A 19,727-nucleotide genomic window follows, 5' to 3' on the forward strand; every position below is an offset into this window, starting at 1 on the left:
CTGACTTAAAGCCCAAAATATTCAAAAATATAATTTTTGTTTCATTTAAAGTGAGGGATCAGTCATCAACACCATGGAGCTTCAATTTGGGTCATCGGTTCCAAATGACAGTGACATTAGCAATGTTTTGATCACTCAAGCCTCAAGTGTGACAGGTTTTGACATTGACACAACCTCCATCACTGTCAGTGAAACTGATCCAACTACTACAACTACAGCTCCAACTACTACAACTACAGATGCAACAACTACAACTGCAGCTCCAACAACCACAACAGCTGCACCAACAACCACGACTGCAACGCCAACAACCACAACAAGCGCACCAACAACCACGACTGCAGCTCCAACAACCACGATAGCCGCACCAACAACCACAACTGCAGCTCCAACAACCACAACACCTGCTCCAACAACCACAACAGCCGCACCAACAACCACAACAGCAGCTCCAACACCCACAACACCCGCTCCAACAACCACAACAGCCGCACAAACAATCACGACTGCAGCGCCAACAACCACAACAAGCACACCAACAACCACGACTGCAGCTCCAACAACCACAATAGCCGCACTAACAACCACAACTGCAGCTCCAACAACCACAACACCCGCTCCAACAACCACAACAGCCGCACCAACAACCACAACTGCAGCTCCAACACCCACAACACCCGCTCCAACAACCACAACAGCCGCACAAACAACCACGACTGCAGCGCCAACAACCACGACTGCAGCGCCAACAACCACAACAAGCGCACCAACAACCACGAATGCAGGTCCAACAACCACAACAGCCGAACCAACAACCACAACTGAAGCTCCAACAACCACAACACCCGCTCCAACAACCACAACAGCCGCACAAACAACCACGAATGCAGCTCCAACAACCACAACAGCCGCTCCAACAACCACAACTGAAGCTCGAACAACCACGACTGCAGCTCCAACAACCACGACTGCAGCTCCAACAACCACAACTGAAGCTCCAACAACCACAACAGCTGCTCCAACAACCACGACTGCAGCTCCAACACCCACAACACCCGCTCCAACAACCACAACAGCCGCACAAACAACCACGACTGCAGCGCCAACAACCACAACTGCAGCGCCAACAACCACAACAAGCGCACCAACAACCACGAATGCAGGTCCAACAACCACAACAGCCGAACCAACAACCACAGCTGAAGCTCCAACAACCACAACACCCGCTCCAACAACCACAACAGCCGCACAAACAACCACGAATGCAGCTCCAACAACCACAACAGCCGCACCAACAACCACAACTGCAGCTCCAATAACCACAACAGCCGCTCCAACAACCACAACTGAAGCTCGAACAACCACAACTGCAGCTCCAACAACCACGACTGCAGCTCCCACAACCACAACAAGCGCACCAACAACCACAACTGCAGCTCCAACAACCACAACAGCTGCTCCAACAACCACGACTGCAGCTCCAACAACCACAACAGCTGCACCAACAACCACGACTGCAGCTCCAACAACCACAGCAGTCGCACCAACAACCACGACTGCAGCTCCAATAACCACAACAAGCGCACCAACAACCACGACTGCAGCTCCAACAACTACGACTGCAGCTTCAACAACCACAACAGCCGCACAAACAACCACGACTGCAGCTCCAACAACCACAACAGCCGCACCAACAACCACAACTGCAGCTCCAACAACCACAACAAGCGCACCCCCAACCACGACTGAAGCTCCAACAACCACAACAGCCGCTCCAAACACCACAACTTCAGCTCCAACAACCACGACAGCGACACCAACAACCCTAACTGCAGCTCCAACAACAACAACAAGCTCACCAACAACCACAACTGCAGCTCCAACAACCACAACAGCCGCACCAACAACCACAAGTGCAGCTCCAACAACGACAACAGGCACACCAACAACCACGACTGCAGCTCCAACAACCACAAAAGCCGCACCAACAACCACGACTGCAGCTCCAACAACCACAACAAGCGCACCAACAATCACAACTGCAGCTCCAACAACCACGACTGCAGCTCCAACAACCACAACAGCCGCACCAACAACCACGACTGCAGCTCCAACAACCACAACAAGCGCACCAACAATCACAACTGCAGCTCCAACAACCACGACTGCAGCTCCAACAACCACAACAGCCGCACCAACAACCACGACTGCAGCTCCAACGACCACAACATCCGCACCAACATCCACAACAGCCGCACCAACAACCACAACAGTCGCACCAACAACCACGACTGCAGCTCCAACAACCACAACAGTCACACAAACAACCACGACTGCAGCTCCAACAACCACAACAGTCGCACCAACAACCACGACTGCAGCTCCAACAACCACAACAGCCGCACCAACAACCACGACTACAGCTCCAACAACCACAACAAGCGCACCCACAACCATGACTGCAGCTCCCACAACCACAACACCCTCACCAACAACCACAACTTCAGCTCCAACAACCACAACAGCGACTCCAACAACCCCAACTGCAGCTCCAACAACAACAACAAGCGCACCAACATCCACGACTGCAGCTCCAACAACCACGAGTGCAGCTCCAACAACCACAACAGCCGCACCAACAACCACGACTGCAGCTCCAACGACCACAACATCCGCACCAACATCCACAACAGCCGCACCAACAACCACGACTGCAGCTCCAACAACCACGACTTCAGCTCCAACAACCACAACAGCAACACCAACAACCCCAACTGCAGCTCCAACAACAACAACAGGCACACCAACAACCACAACTGCAGCTCCAACAACCACAACAGCCGCACCAACAACCATGACTGAAGCTCCAACAACCACAACACCCGCTCCAACAACCACAACAGCTGCACCAACAACCACGACTGCAGCTCCAACAACCACAACAGCGACACCAACAACCCCAACTGCAGCTCCAACAACACCAACAAGCGCACCAACAACCACGACTGCAGCTCCAACAACCACAACAGCCGCACCAACAACCACAAGTGCAGCTCCAACAACGACAACAGGCACACCAACAACGACAACAGGCACACCAACAACCACGACTGCAGCTCCAACAACCACAACAGCCGCACCAACAACCACGACTGAAGCTCCAACAACCACAACAGCTGCACCAACAATCACGACTTCAGCACCAACAACCACAACAGCCGTTCCAACAACCACAACTTCAGCTCCAACAACCACAACAGCGACACCAACAACCCCAACTGCACCTCCAACAACAACAACAAGCGCACCAACAACCACGACTGCAGCTCCTACAACCACAACAGCCGCACCAACAACAACAAGTGCAGCTCCAACAACGACAACAGGCACACCAACAACCACGACTGCAGCTCCAACAACCACAACAGCCGCACCAACAACCAGAACTGAAGCTCCAACAACCACAACAGCCACACCAACAACCACAACTGCAGCTCCAACAACCACAACAGCCGCTCCAACAACCACAACTGCAGCTCCAACAACAACAACAGCTGCACCAACAACCACAACGCCCGCACCAACCACCACAGCTAGATATGTTGTTTTCCGATCCACAGGAAGCCAATTTACAGTGGAGCTGTTGAATTCGGCGTCTGAAGCTTTTAAAAATCGAGCTACATCAATCAAGAATCAGGTAATTTTTCACTGTTGTCTAATGCAACGCTGCGTGCCTACTTTGTGGAAGGCAAAATCAAGGTTGTTTCTTAGGAATACCCATTAAAACACAAAATACTTTTTAAAACAACCAAAAACAAGTCAACTAGATAACCTTTGCTTCCAACCCTTTAAAACTTTAAAACACTTTTTACTAAGCTTTATACAAAAAGTTTTTTTAAGCTTATATTTCTGGAGTCTTTTTTACTGGTGGCAAAGCACTTGATATTTGAATAAGGATTTTCAGTGATGAAGTTTAACAAACGCAGATACAGATTCTCTTTCACTCAACTGTCTACTGTCTTTTGCATCTCAAACGCATGCATTGAACCTGACTTTATTGCATTTATTCAACATTAAACACACTACATTTCTCTCCCTGAGTGAGGAAGAAACACTTCAAAACTGCGTTTAGTATTTTAAGTACTATAATTTAAAAGGCTTTGAATCCTCGACACAAAAAAATCCACATGCATGGTTTATGCATGTATTCACAGTCTTTCGCATGTGTCTATTTCAGTATAAATGGTAGTCTTCCTCTTTGTGATAGCTGGCACGTGGCTAACACAGATGTGGTTGTTGTTGGGTATACCTTGCCTCTCATGCTATTGTAGCTGGAAAAAGTGTATGGATGGTTTGTGGAAATTCTGATCAAGTATTCAAGATTCAGTTCAAGGTTCAAGATTCTTTATTCGTCATATGCATAGTTATACAAGTATAACATGCAGTCAAATGTAACCTGACACGCTCCTCGACTTATGCAAAATTGGGGGAGAGGGGGAGCGAGGAAGAACATTATATATTATATACATACATTAGGTGAATGTGCAGTAGTAGCATTGTATGCAGCAAGCAGGTGAGTTCTGTAAATTAAGTGAATTAAATAAGAAGAGACAATCTGAACATTTTACAAAATAGACAATATGAACATATTTAAAATTAAAAAGAATTTGAAATGTACATTGGGCCGGTGTAGAAGCTTCTCTTGAGTCTCTCTATCCTTGCCTGGATGATGTGGAACCTTCTGCCGGATTTCAGAAGTTGGAACAGTTTGTTGCCAGGATGGGACGGGTCCTTCAGTATCTGCACTGTTTAGTCCGGCATCTCCTGGTGTAGGTGTCCTGAAGTGGAGGGAGAGCAATCCTGCAGCAGCGTTCTGCTGTACAGATCACTCTCTGAAGAGCATTTTGGTCCTTAACACAGCTGTTCCCAAACCAGGACGTGATGTTCTGTGTGAGGATGTTCTCCACAGCACCTGCATAGAAAGTCCCGATGATCTCTGGCGAGACCCTGAACTTCCTCAGTTGTCGGAGGTAATACAGGCGCTGCCTAGCCTTTTTGGTCTGGACCTGAATGTGGGTAGACCATGTCAGGTCTAAGCAGATGTGGACACAGAGACTGCACCCTTTCCACTGGAGCTCCACTGATGGTAATGGCTTGTAGTCTGTGCTGACTCCTTCCGAAATCCACCACCAGATCCTTGGTCTTGCCAACGTTCAGCTGGAGATGGTTATCCTGGCACCATGATGCCAGATTCTTCACTTCATACATGTAGGCCGCCTCATCGTTGCTGGAGATGGCGCCCAACTCCACTGTGTCGTCAGCAAACTTCACAATGGTGTTGGAGCCATGGATGGCCACACAGACACGTTGCTGTGGTGCTCCTGTGTTGATGGTGATGCTGTTAGAGATGCATCTGCCCACCCTCACCACCTGAGTTTTGCCAGTGAGGAAGTCCAACACCTATGCACACAGACAGCTTTTGAGTCCTAGATCCCTCAGCTTTGTGAACAGTCTGCCGGGCACTATTTTGTTAAACACTGAACTGTAATCAACAAACAGCATTCTCACATAGTTACCCTGTTTCTTGTCCACGTGGCTGAGGGTAGTGTGAAGGATGTTGGCGATGGCATCCTCTGTGGATCTGTTGGGACAGTAGGCAAACTGGTGCGGATCTGTGGTGTCTGGGATGGAGGAGGAGATTATGTTCTTCAGCAGCCTCTCGAACAGCTTTATTACTTCATTACTGGCCGGTAATCCTTCAGGGATGAGGGTTTGCAGTTCTTTGGCACAGGGATGATGGTGGATCTCTTGAAGCATGGGGGGAACACAGACTTTGCCAGGGACTCGTTGAAGATGGAAGTGAACACACGTGCTAGCTGGTCAGCACAGCAGACGGCCAGTGATGCTGTCTAGCCCCGCCGCTTTCCTTGTGTTCAGTCTTCTCAGTGCCGCTTGGACATCGTGCTCCGCGATGTTGATCACCGATCTCTCGGTGATGACGTCACTGTCCTCGGTTGTCAGGGGGTAGTTAGCATTAGCCACTTGGCTGACCTCATTAAGGGCGTTGAACTGGTTCAGCTCGTTGGTGAATGCAGAGTCGGCATTGATCGGCGCAGTGTCCCTGGCTTTGTAGTTCGTAATGGTGCGTAGTCCGTGCCACATACTCCGTGTGTCGCCCTGGTGGAAGCGAGACTCCACACGCACCCGGTACTGGCGTTTGGCATCTCTCAACGTATGAGGCCGCTTTGTAGGCACTCATATCGCCAGTGGTGATCCCCCCTCGTCGTACACGAGACATGCTGGTAGAAGTTCAGCATGACTTGTCCGAGATTCGCTTTATTAAAGTCTCCTGCTACAATGAGGGCTGTGCCCGGGTCCTTGTTTTGAAATGAACTCAGCACATCAGAACTCAGCACATCATGTAGTTTGGACAAAGCCATGCTGATGCCTGCTTGGGGTGGGATGTAGACCAACGTGGCGGTGACCGAGGTGAACTGACAGGGCAGATAGAAAGGGCGGCACTTAATGTTCAAGAATTCCAGATGTGGCGAGCAGCCGCTGGAAAGAGTAGAAATGCTCCAGGCATCACACCACTTTCTGTTTACCATGAAACACACTCTTCCACCTTTGGTTTTGTTTGACTCTGCCGTTCTGTCTGCACGGAGCACAAAGAATGAATCCGACGGAGTTGTGGTCTGGTCCGGCACGGTGGGGGTCAGCCAATTCTCCGTCAGCACAGAATGTTGCAGTACCTTATGTCATGTTGGAAGGTGACTCTTGCTCTTAGGTCATCGAGCTTGTTTTCCAGCGATTGTACGTTGGCCAGTAGGATGCTGGGCAGTGGTGCGCGATGCGCCTGCTGTCTTAGTCTGTTTCGAACGCCAGTGCGTTTCTCCCGGCGCTTATTTGTTCTACGCCTCGGGTGAGTGGCTCGTCCTTTGTTGTTGACTGCGCTGCGTAGTATCTCAGGCGGCCGGGATGGGTCGGGTTTAAAAGTGTCCAAGATTAAATGTGCAAACTTGTCATCGATGTTTACAAGTGATCTGCTCTCGTAGATTATAAAACTAGAGGATTTTGGGATGTAAACCAGAGCAAAAAGTAATATAATATAATATAATATAATATAATATAATAACGACTAAAAAGGTGCATAGTCTGAGCGAGGTCAAAAAGGCATCTGGACGTGGCCGCGCCATCTTTGACTAAAAAATTTGATAGAATATTGTTGTTTTTCATATGCCTATTTGATTTTCCTTTGCCTCACTGTAACAATGACTCTCACCATCAGCAAGAGACTTAATATTTACATTAAACACAACTGAATTGAGTTTCTTGGTATAGGGCTCCAAAAAATTCGTTTCTCAAGTGGCTCATTTAACAAAGAAAAAAAAAGAAATTGTACTGCTGATCTTAAAGGACAGGTTAAGCTAGACCTTCCCAAAAGTGTGGGGCCCGCCCCCTAGGGGGGGCGCAGAGCCATTGCAGATGGGGGCGTGGTATGAAAATGGAAAAAAACAAAAACAACACTTGGACACTGCTAGCACGGGGCACCTACACAAACGCAAAACAGGAGATAAAGCACAGCTGAATATATTTCCAAACCAACGTCATTCTAAACCAAAGACTGGAAAATATGGTGAAGCATATCTTCCCTTTGGTTTCACCTGCACAAGTGCCAAGGTAGCTCTCCCCTGCAGAATTGGTTTTCCCTTCGTCGGGAGCACGCGCTGGGCTCTTCAAATCACGGACAAACAGTATCCCACATTCTTGATTTTTAGTTCACAAACACTTGTTGTAATGACTAATATAGATAGAGACAAAATACTGTTAATCTGAGTGTTTGCCATTCTGCAATTCATCTCATGTAAACAAAAACGTGGCACACAGCGTGACGTGAAAAAGGCACATACCTTTGAAGTTGCGTGACGAACTCTGTATTCCTCGTCCACACATAAACGCAAAGAAGGAGTTTTAAAAAATCGCAGTTTTCGGTGATTCGAAACGCTGTTTGCATGTGGATGAAACAGCTGCGTTTGCAAAAATCCCCCTGTAGGTGTGGACGTAGGGTAAAAGAGTTACTAGTTTATTTTCTTACTACCGGTAATGTATTGCAGATTGCTTGTATTTGCTTAATTGTTCACTAAATGTTTGAGGTGTGAAACAAACCGCAATGGAGAAAATATGGGTGTGTGTGGTTGGAGGATGTGTTTGTGCACGCGGAGGGGGGGGCGCGAACATTTTTCTTGTAAAACAAAGGGGGGCTAGCAAAACAAGTTTGGGAACCACTGGGTTAAGCCATGAGGCATCACGAGGAAAAGAAATTCATATCGCAAGTCCTGTCTTTGGACTGAACCATCAAAACTACTCACTATAGAGGGAAAGTTCTTAGATTTGCTCTTTTAATCCGTCTCCTTTTTAGATATTTTACTGCAATATTTGTTACTTATACAAACAGATAAACATTGTTTAAAGAAAATCGCTTTGTGACTGCAGATTGAACCTGCTTACAAAACGGCATTTGCTTCTTCGTTTCACTCCTTGGATGTTCTCGACTTCAGGTAATTTCATTATTTTGACATTTGATGTTAAGAGCACTGACTTAAAGCCCTAAATATTCAAAAATATAATTTTTGTTTCATTTAAAGTGAGGGATCAGTCATCAACACCATGGAGCTTCAATTTGGGTCATCGGTTCCAAATGACAATGACATTAGCAATGTTTTGATCAGTCAAGCCTCAATTGTGACAGGTTTTGACATTGAGACAACCTCCATCACTGTCAGTGAAACGTATCCAACTACTACAACTACAGCCCCAACTCTTACAACTACAGATGCAACAACTACGACTGCAGCTCCAACAACCACAACAGCCGCAACAACAACCACAACTGCAAATCCAACAACCACGACTGCAGCTCCAACATCAACAACCGCCGCACCAACAACCACGACTGCAGCTCCAACAACCACAACAAGTGCACCCACAACCACGACTGCAGCTCCAACAACCACAACAAGCGCACCAACAACCACGACTGCAGCTCCAACAACCACAACAGCCGCACCAACAACCACGACTGAAGCTCCAACAACCACAACAGCCGCACCAACAACCACGACTGCAGCTCCAACAACCACTACAGCCGCACCAACAACCACGACTGCAGCTCCAACAACCACAACAGCCGCACCAACAACCACGACTGCAGCTCCAACAACCACAACAGCCGCACCAACCACCACAACAGCCGCACCAACAACCACGACTGCAGCTCCAACAACCACGACTGCAGTTCCAACAACCACGACTGCAGCTCCAACAACCACAACAGCCGCCCCAACAACCACGACTGCAGCTCCAACAACCACGACTGCAGCTCCAACAACCACAACAGCCGCACCAACAACCACGACTGCAGCTTCAACAACCACGACTGCAGCTCCAACAACCACAACAGCCGCACCAACAACCACAACTGCAGCTCCAACCACCACAACAGCCGCACCAAAAACCACAACTGCAGCTCCAACAACCACAACAGCCACACCAACAACCACGACTGAAGCTCCAACAACCACAACAGCTGCACCAACAATCACGACTTCAGCACCAACAACCACAACAGCCGTTCCAACAACCACAACTTCAGCTCCAACAACCACAACAGCGACACCAACAACCCCAACTGCACCTCCAACAACAACAACAAGCGCACCAACAACCACGACTGCAGCTCCTACAACCACAACAGCCGCACCAACAACAACAAGTGCAGCTCCAACAACGACAACAGGCACACCAACAACCACGACTGCAGCTCCAACAACCACAACAGCCGCACCAACAACCACAACTGAAGCTCCAACAACCACAACAGCCACACCAACAACCACAACTGCAGCTCCAACAACCACAACAGCCGCTCCAACAACCACAACTGCAGCTCCAACAACAACAACAGCTGCACCAACAACCACAACGCCCGCACCAACCACCACAGCTAGATATGTTGTTTTCCGATCCACAGGAAGCCAATTTACAGTGGAGCTGTTGAATTCGGCGTCTGAAGCTTTTAAAAATCGAGCTACATCAATCAAGAATCAGGTAATTTTTCACTGTTGTCTAATGCAACGCTGCGTGCCTACTTTGTGGAAGGCAAAATCAAGGTTGTTTCTTAGGAATACCCATTAAAACACAAAATACTTTTTAAAACAACCAAAAACAAGTCAACTAGATAACCTTTGCTTCCAACCCTTTAAAACTTTAAAACACTTTTTACTAAGCTTTATACAAAAAGTTTTTTTAAGCTTATATTTCTGGAGTCTTTTTTTACTGGTGGCAAAGCACTTGATATTTGAATAAGGATTTTCAGTGATGAAGTTTAACAAACGCAGATACAGATTCTCTTTCACTCAACTGTCTACTGTCTTTTGCATCTCAAACGCATGCATTGAACCTGACTTTATTGCATTTATTCAACATTAAACACACTACATTTCTCTCCCTGAGTGAGGAAGAAACACTTCAAAACTGCGTTTAGTATTTTAAGTACTATAATTTAAAAGGCTTTGAATCCTCGACACAAAAAAATCCACATGCATGGTTTATACATGTATTCACAGTCTTTCGCATGTGTCTATTTCAGTATAAATGGTAGTCTTCCTCTTTGTGATAGCTGGCACGTGGCTAACACAGATGTGGTTGTTGTTGGGTATACCTTGCCTCTCATGCTATTGTAGCTGGAAAAAGTGTATGGATGGTTTGTGGAAATTCTGATCAAGTATTCAAGATTCAGTTCAAGGTTCAAGATTCTTTATTCGTCATATGCATAGTTATACAAGTATAACATGCAGTCAAATGTAACCTGACACGCTCCTCGACTTATGCAAAATTGGGGGAGAGGGGGAGCGAGGAAGAACATTATATATTATATACATACATTAGGTGAATGTGCAGTAGTAGCATTGTATGCAGCAAGCAGGTGAGTTCTGTAAATTAAGTGAATTAAATAAGAAGAGACAATCTGAACATTTTACAAAATAGACAATATGAACATATTTAAAATTAAAAAGAATTTGAAATGTACATTGGGCCGGTGTAGAAGCTTCTCTTGAGTCTCTCTATCCTTGCCTGGATGATGTGGAACCTTCTGCCGGATTTCAGAAGTTGGAACAGTTTGTTGCCAGGATGGGACGGGTCCTTCAGTATCTGCACTGTTTAGTCCGGCATCTCCTGGTGTAGGTGTCCTGAAGTGGAGGGAGAGCAATCCTGCAGCAGCGTTCTGCTGTACAGATCACTCTCTGAAGAGCATTTTGGTCCTTAACACAGCTGTTCCCAAACCAGGACGTGATGTTCTGTGTGAGGATGTTCTCCACAGCACCTGCATAGAAAGTCCCGATGATCTCTGGCGAGACCCTGAACTTCCTCAGTTGTCGGAGGTAATACAGGCGCTGCCTAGCCTTTTTGGTCTGGACCTGAATGTGGGTAGACCATGTCAGGTCTAAGCAGATGTGGACACAGAGACTGCACCCTTTCCACTGGAGCTCCACTGATGGTAATGGCTTGTAGTCTGTGCTGACTCCTTCCGAAATCCACCACCAGATCCTTGGTCTTGCCAACGTTCAGCTGGAGATGGTTATCCTGGCACCATGATGCCAGATTCTTCACTTCATACATGTAGGCCGCCTCATCGTTGCTGGAGATGGCGCCCAACTCCACTGTGTCGTCAGCAAACTTCACAATGGTGTTGGAGCCATGGATGGCCACACAGACACGTTGCTGTGGTGCTCCTGTGTTGATGGTGATGCTGTTAGAGATGCATCTGCCCACCCTCACCACCTGAGTTTTGCCAGTGAGGAAGTCCAACACCTATGCACACAGACAGCTTTTGAGTCCTAGATCCCTCAGCTTTGTGAACAGTCTGCCGGGCACTATTTTGTTAAACACTGAACTGTAATCAACAAACAGCATTCTCACATAGTTACCCTGTTTCTTGTCCACGTGGCTGAGGGTAGTGTGAAGGATGTTGGCGATGGCATCCTCTGTGGATCTGTTGGGACAGTAGGCAAACTGGTGCGGATCTGTGGTGTCTGGGATGGAGGAGGAGATTATGTTCTTCAGCAGCCTCTCGAACAGCTTTATTACTTCATTACTGGCCGGTAATCCTTCAGGGATGAGGGTTTGCAGTTCTTTGGCACAGGGATGATGGTGGATCTCTTGAAGCATGGGGGGAACACAGACTTTGCCAGGGACTCGTTGAAGATGGAAGTGAACACACGTGCTAGCTGGTCAGCACAGCAGACGGCCAGTGATGCTGTCTAGCCCCGCCGCTTTCCTTGTGTTCAGTCTTCTCAGTGCCGCTTGGACATCGTGCTCCGCGATGTTGATCACCGATCTCTCGGTGATGACGTCACTGTCCTCGGTTGTCAGGGGGTAGTTAGCATTAGCCACTTGGCTGACCTCATTAAGGGCGTTGAACTGGTTCAGCTCGTTGGTGAATGCAGAGTCGGCATTGATCGGCGCAGTGTCCCTGGCTTTGTAGTTCGTAATGGTGCGTAGTCCGTGCCACATACTCCGTGTGTCGCCCTGGTGGAAGCGAGACTCCACACGCACCCGGTACTGGCGTTTGGCATCTCTCAACGTATGAGGCCGCTTTGTAGGCACTCATATCGCCAGTGGTGATCCCCCCTCGTCGTACACGAGACATGCTGGTAGAAGTTCAGCATGACTTGTCCGAGATTCGCTTTATTAAAGTCTCCTGCTACAATGAGGGCTGTGCCCGGGTCCTTGTTTTGAAATGAACTCAGCACATCAGAACTCAGCACATCATGTAGTTTGGACAAAGCCATGCTGATGCCTGCTTGGGGTGGGATGTAGACCAACGTGGCGGTGACCGAGGTGAACTGACAGGGCAGATAGAAAGGGCGGCACTTAATGTTCAAGAATTCCAGATGTGGCGAGCAGCCGCTGGAAAGAGTAGAAATGCTCCAGGCATCACACCACTTTCTGTTTACCATGAAACACACTCTTCCACCTTTGGTTTTGTTTGACTCTGCCGTTCTGTCTGCACGGAGCACAAAGAATGAATCCGACGGAGTTGTGGTCTGGTCCGGCACGGTGGGGGTCAGCCAATTCTCCGTCAGCACAGAATGTTGCAGTACCTTATGTCATGTTGGAAGGTGACTCTTGCTCTTAGGTCATCGAGCTTGTTTTCCAGCGATTGTACGTTGGCCAGTAGGATGCTGGGCAGTGGTGCGCGATGCGCCTGCTGTCTTAGTCTGTTTCGAACGCCAGTGCGTTTCTCCCGGCGCTTATTTGTTCTACGCCTCGGGTGAGTGGCTCGTCCTTTGTTGTTGACTGCGCTGCGTAGTATCTCAGGCGGCCGGGATGGGTCGGGTTTAAAAGTGTCCAAGATTAAATGTGCAAACTTGTCATCGATGTTTACAAGTGATCTGCTCTCGTAGATTATAAAACTAGAGGATTTTGGGATGTAAACCAGAGCAAAAAGTAATATAATATAATATAATATAATATAATATAATAACGACTAAAAAGGTGCATAGTCTGAGCGAGGTCAAAAAGGCATCTGGACGTGGCCGCGCCATCTTTGACTAAAAAATTTGATAGAATATTGTTGTTTTTCATATGCCTATTTGATTTTCCTTTGCCTCACTGTAACAATGACTCTCACCATCAGCAAGAGACTTAATATTTACATTAAACACAACTGAATTGAGTTTCTTGGTATAGGGCTCCAAAAAATTCGTTTCTCAAGTGGCTCATTTAACAAGAAAAAAAAAGAAATTGTACTGCTGATCTTAAAGGACAGGTTAAGCTAGACCTTCCCAAAAGTGTGGGGCCCGCCCCCTAGGGGGGGCGCAGAGCCATTGCAGATGGGGGCGTGGTATGAAAATGGAAAAAACAAAAACAACACTTGGACACTGCTAGCACGGGGCACCTACACAAACGCAAAACAGGAGATAAAGCACAGCTGAATATATTTCCAAACCAACGTCATTCTAAACCAAAGACTGGAAAATATGGTGAAGCATATCTTCCCTTTGGTTTCACCTGCACAAGTGCCAAGGTAGCTCTCCCCTGCAGAATTGGTTTTCCCTTCGTCGGGAGCACGCGCTGGGCTCTTCAAATCACGGACAAACAGTATCCCACATTCTTGATTTTTAGTTCACAAACACTTGTTGTAATGACTAATATAGATAGAGACAAAATACTGTTAATCTGAGTGTTTGCCATTCTGCAATTCATCTCATGTAAACAAAAACGTGGCACACAGCGTGACGTGAAAAAGGCACATACCTTTGAAGTTGCGTGACGAACTCTGTATTCCTCAGTCCACACATAAACGCAAAGAAGGAGTTTTAAAAAATCGCAGTTTTCGGTGATTCGAAACGCTGTTTGCATGTGGATGAAACAGCTGCGTTTGCAAAAATCCCCCTGTAGGTGTGGACGTAGGGTAAAAGAGTTACTAGTTTATTTTCTTACTACCGGTAATGTATTGCAGATTGCTTGTATTTGCTTAATTGTTCACTAAATGTTTGAGGTGTGAAACAAACCGCAATGGAGAAAATATGGGTGTGTGTGGTTGGAGGATGTGTTTGTGCACGCGGAGGGGGGGGCGCGAACATTTTTCTTGTAAAACAAAGGGGGGCTAGCAAAACAAGTTTGGGAACCACTGGGTTAAGCCATGAGGCATCACGAGGAAAAGAAATTCATATCGCAAGTCCTGTCTTTGGACTGAACCATCAAAACTACTCACTATAGAGGGAAAGTTCTTAGATTTGCTCTTTTAATCCGTCTCCTTTTTAGATATTTTACTGCAATATTTGTTACTTATACAAACAGATAAACATTGTTTAAAGAAAATCGCTTTGTGACTGCAGATTGAACCTGCTTACAAAACGGCATTTGCTTCTTCGTTTCACTCCTTGGATGTTCTCGACTTCAGGTAATTTCATTATTTTGACATTTGATGTTAAGAGCACTGACTTAAAGCCCTAAATATTCAAAAATATAATTTTTGTTTCATTTAAAGTGAGGGATCAGTCATCAACACCATGGAGCTTCAATTTGGGTCATCGGTTCCAAATGACAATGACATTAGCAATGTTTTGATCAGTCAAGCCTCAATTGTGACAGGTTTTGACATTGAGACAACCTCCATCACTGTCAGTGAAACGTATCCAACTACTACAACTACAGCCCCAACTCTTACAACTACAGATGCAACAACTACGACTGCAGCTCCAACAACCACAACAGCCGCAACAACAACCACAACTGCAAATCCAACAACCACGACTGCAGCTCCAACATCAACAACCGCCGCACCAACAACCACGACTGCAGCTCCAACAACCACAACAAGTGCACCCACAACCACGACTGCAGCTCCAACAACCACAACAAGCGCACCAACAACCACGACTGCAGCTCCAACAACCACAACAGCCGCACCAACAACCACGACTGCAGCTCCAACAACCACAACAGCCGCACCAACAACCACGACTGCAGCTCCAACAACCACTACAGCCGCACCAACAACCACGACTGTAGCTCCAACAACCACAACAGCCGCACCAACAACCACGACTGCAGCTCCAACAACCACAACAGCCGCACCAACCACCACAACAGCCGCACCAACAACCACGACTGCAGCTCCAACAACCACGACTGCAGTTCCAACAACCACGACTGCAGCTCCAACAACCACAACAGCCGCCCCAACAACCACGACTGCAGCTCCAACAACCACGACTGCAGCTCCAACAACCACAACAGCCGCACCAACAACCACGACTGCAGCTCCAACAACCACGACTGCAGCTCCAACAACCACAACAGCCGTTCACCAACAACCACAACTTCAGCTCCAACCACCACAACAGCGCACCAACAACCACAACTGCAGCTCCAACAACCACAACAAGCCACACCAACAACCACGACTGCAGCTCCTACAACCACAACAGCCGCACCAACAACAACGACTGGCAGCTCCAACAACCACAACAGCCGCACCAACAACCACGACTGCAGCTCCAACAACCACGACAAGCCGCACCAACAACCACGAACTGCAGGCTCCAACAACCACGAACAGCCGACACCAACAACCACGACTGCAGCTCCAACAACCACAACAGCCCGCACCAACAACCACGACTGCAGTTCCAACAACCACGACTGCAGCTCCAACAACCACAACAGCCGCACCAACAACCACGACGGCAGCACCAACACCACGACTGCAGCTCCAACAACCACGACTGCAGCTCCAACAACCACAACAGCCGCACCAACAACCACGACTGCAGCTCCAACAACCACGACTGCAGCTCCAACAACCACAACAGCCGCACCAACAACCACAACGGCAGCACCAACAACCACGACTGCAGTTCCAACAACCACGACTGCAGCTCCAACAACCACAACGGCCGCACCAACTACCACGACTGCAGCTACAACAACCACAACAGCCGCACCAACAACCACAACGGCAGCACCAACAACCACGACTGCAGCTCCAACAACCACGACTGCAACTCCAACAACCACAACAGCCGCACCAACAACCACGACTGCAGCTCCAACAACCACAACAGCCGCACCAACAACCACGACTGCAGCTCCAACAACCACGACTGCAGTTCCAACAACCACGACTGCAGCTCCAACAACCACAACAGCCGCACCAAACAACCACGGCTGCAGCACCAACAACCACGACTGCAGCTCCAACAACCACAACAGCCACACCAACAACCACGACTGCAGCTCCAACAACCACGACTGCAGTTCCATCAACCACGACTGCAGCTCCAACAACCACAACAGCCGCACCAACAACCACGACTGCAAGCTCCAACAACCACGACTGCAGCTCCAACAACCACAACAGCCGCACCAACAACCACAACTGCAGCTCCAACAACCACGACTGCAGCTCCAACAACCACGACAAGCGCACCAACAACCACGACTTGCAGCTCCAACAACCACAACAACCGCACCAACAACCACGACTGCAGCTCCAACAACCACAACAACCGCACCAACAACCACGACTGCAGCTCCAACAACCACGACAGCCGCACCAACAACCACGACTGCAGCTCCAACAACCACAACAAGCGCACCAACAACCACGACTGCAGCTCCAACAACCACAACAGCCGCACCAACAACCACGACTGCAGTTCCAACAACCACGACTGCAGCTCCAACAACCACAACAGCCGCACCAACAACCACGACGGCAGCACCAACAACCACGACTGCAGCTCCAACAACCACGACTGCAGCTCCAACAACCACAACAGCCGCACCAACAACCACGGACTGCAGCTCCAACCAACCACAACAGCCGCACCCAACTACCACGACTGCAGCTCCAACAACCACAACAGCCGCACCAACAACCACAACGGCAGCACCAACAACCACGACTGCAGTTCCAACAACCACGACTGCAGCTCCAACAACCACAACGGCCGCACCAACTACCACGACTGCAGCTCCAACAACCACAACAGCCGCACCAACAACCACAACGGCAGCACCAACAACCACGACTGCAGCTCCCAACCAACCACGACTGCAACTCCAACAACACACAACAGCCGCACCAACAACCACGACTGCAGCTCCAACAACCACAACAGCCGCACCAACAACCACGACTGCAGCTCCAACAACCACGACTGCAGCTCCAACAACCACGACTGCAGCTCCAACAACCACAACAGCCGCACCAACAACCACGACTGCAGCACCAACAACCACGACTGCAGCTCCAACAACCACAACAGCCGCACCAACAACCACGACTGCAGCTCCAACAACCACGACTGCAGTTCCAACAACCACGACTGCAGCTCCAACAACCACAACAGCCGCGCCAACAACCACGACTGCAGCTCCAACAACCACGACTGCAGCTCCAACAACCACAACAGCCGCACCAACAACCACAACTGCAGCTCCAACAACCACGACTGCAGCTCCAACCACCACGACAGCCGCACCAACAACCACAACGGCAGCACCAACACCACGACTGCAGCTCCAACAACCACGACTGCAGCTCCAACAACCACAACAGCCGCACCAACAACCACGACTGCAGCTCCAACAACCACAACAGCCGCACCAACAACCACGACTGCAGCTCCAACAACCACGACTGCAGCTCCAACAACCACAACAGCCGCACCACAACCCACAACTGCAGCTCCAACCACCACAACAGCCGCAACAAACACCACGACTGCAGCTCCAACCACCACGACAGCCGCACCAACAACCACAACGGCAGCACCAACAACCACGACTGCAGCTCCAACAACCACGACTGCAACTCAACAACCAACACCGCACAACAACCCGACTGCAGCTCCAACACAAACAGCCGCACCAACAACCACGACTGCAGCTCCAACAACCACGACCTGCAGCTCCAACAACCACAACAGCCGCACCAACAACCACGACTGCAGCTCCAACAACCACGACAACCGCACCAACAACCACGACTGCAGCTCCAACAACCACAACAACCGCACCAACAACCACAACTGCAGCTCCAACAACACAACAGCCGCACCAACAACCACGACTGCAGCTCCAACAACCACAACAAGCGCACCAACAACCACGACTGCAGCTCCAACAACCACAAGAGCCGCACCAACAACCACGACTGCATTTCCAACAACCACGACTGCAGCTCCAACAACCCAACAGCCGCACCAACAACCACGATGGCAGCCAACAACCACGACTGCAGCTCCAACAACCACAACAGCCGCACCAACAACCACGACTGCAGCTCCAACAACCACAACAGCCGCACCAACTACCACTACACCTGCTCCAACAACCAAAACAGCCGCACCAACAACCACGACTGCAGCTCCAACAACCACAACAGCCGCACCAACAACCACGACTGCAGCTCCAACAACCACAACAGCCGCACCAACAACCACAACGGAGCACAACAACCACGACTGCAGCTCCAACCACCACAACAGTCGCACCAACACCACAACTGCAGCTCCAACAACCACAAAAAACAACCACGACTGCAGCTCCAACAACCACAACTGCCGCACCAACAACCACGACTGCAGCTCCAACAACCACAACAGCCGCACCAACAACCACGACTGCAGCTCCAACAACCACGACAAGCGCACCAACAACCACGACTGCAGCTCCAACAACGATGACAGCCGCATGAACAACACAACTGCAGCTCCAACAACACAAACAGCCGCACCAACAACCACAACTGCAGCTCCAACAACCACAACAAGCGCACCAACACCACGACTGCAGCTCCAACAACCACAACAGCCGCACCAACAACCACGACTGCAGCTCCAACAACCACAACAGCCGCACCAACAACCACAAGTACAGCTCCAACAACGACAACAGGCACACCAACAACCACGACTGAAGCTCCAACAACCACAACAGCTGCCACCAACAACCAGACTTTCAGCTCCAACAACCACAACAGCCGCTCCAACAACCACAACTTCAGTCTCCAACAAACACAACAAGCGACACCAACAACCCCAACTGCACCTCCAACAACAACAACAAGCGCACCAACAACCACAACTGCAGCTCCAACAACCACAACAGCGACACCAACAACCCCAACTGCACCTCCAACAACAACAACA

General features: G+C 49.1%; 1 protein-coding gene across 1 annotated transcript in view; it reads left to right on the forward strand.

Moving 5' to 3' along the window:
• Positions 1–19,262, forward strand: part of LOC146521847 (uncharacterized) — a 69,540-nt gene extending 50,278 nt beyond the window's left edge. The window contains exons 3-8 of the mRNA XM_085154110.1: positions 52–3,697; positions 8,494–8,558; positions 8,646–10,107; positions 14,904–14,968; positions 15,056–15,872; positions 19,248–19,262. Coding sequence (XP_085010236.1) covers positions 74–3,697; positions 8,494–8,558; positions 8,646–10,107; positions 14,904–14,968; positions 15,056–15,872; positions 19,248–19,262 — 6,048 coding nt within the window. The 5' untranslated portion in view covers positions 52–73. The remainder of the gene's footprint in view (positions 1–51; positions 3,698–8,493; positions 8,559–8,645; positions 10,108–14,903; positions 14,969–15,055; positions 15,873–19,247) is intronic.
• The last annotated feature ends 465 nt before the right edge of the window (positions 19,263–19,727 follow it).

This window comes from Neolamprologus multifasciatus, chromosome 3 (genome assembly GCF_963576455.1).
Source record: "Neolamprologus multifasciatus chromosome 3, fNeoMul1.2, whole genome shotgun sequence".
Classification (NCBI taxonomy): domain Eukaryota; kingdom Metazoa; phylum Chordata; class Actinopteri; order Cichliformes; family Cichlidae; genus Neolamprologus; species Neolamprologus multifasciatus.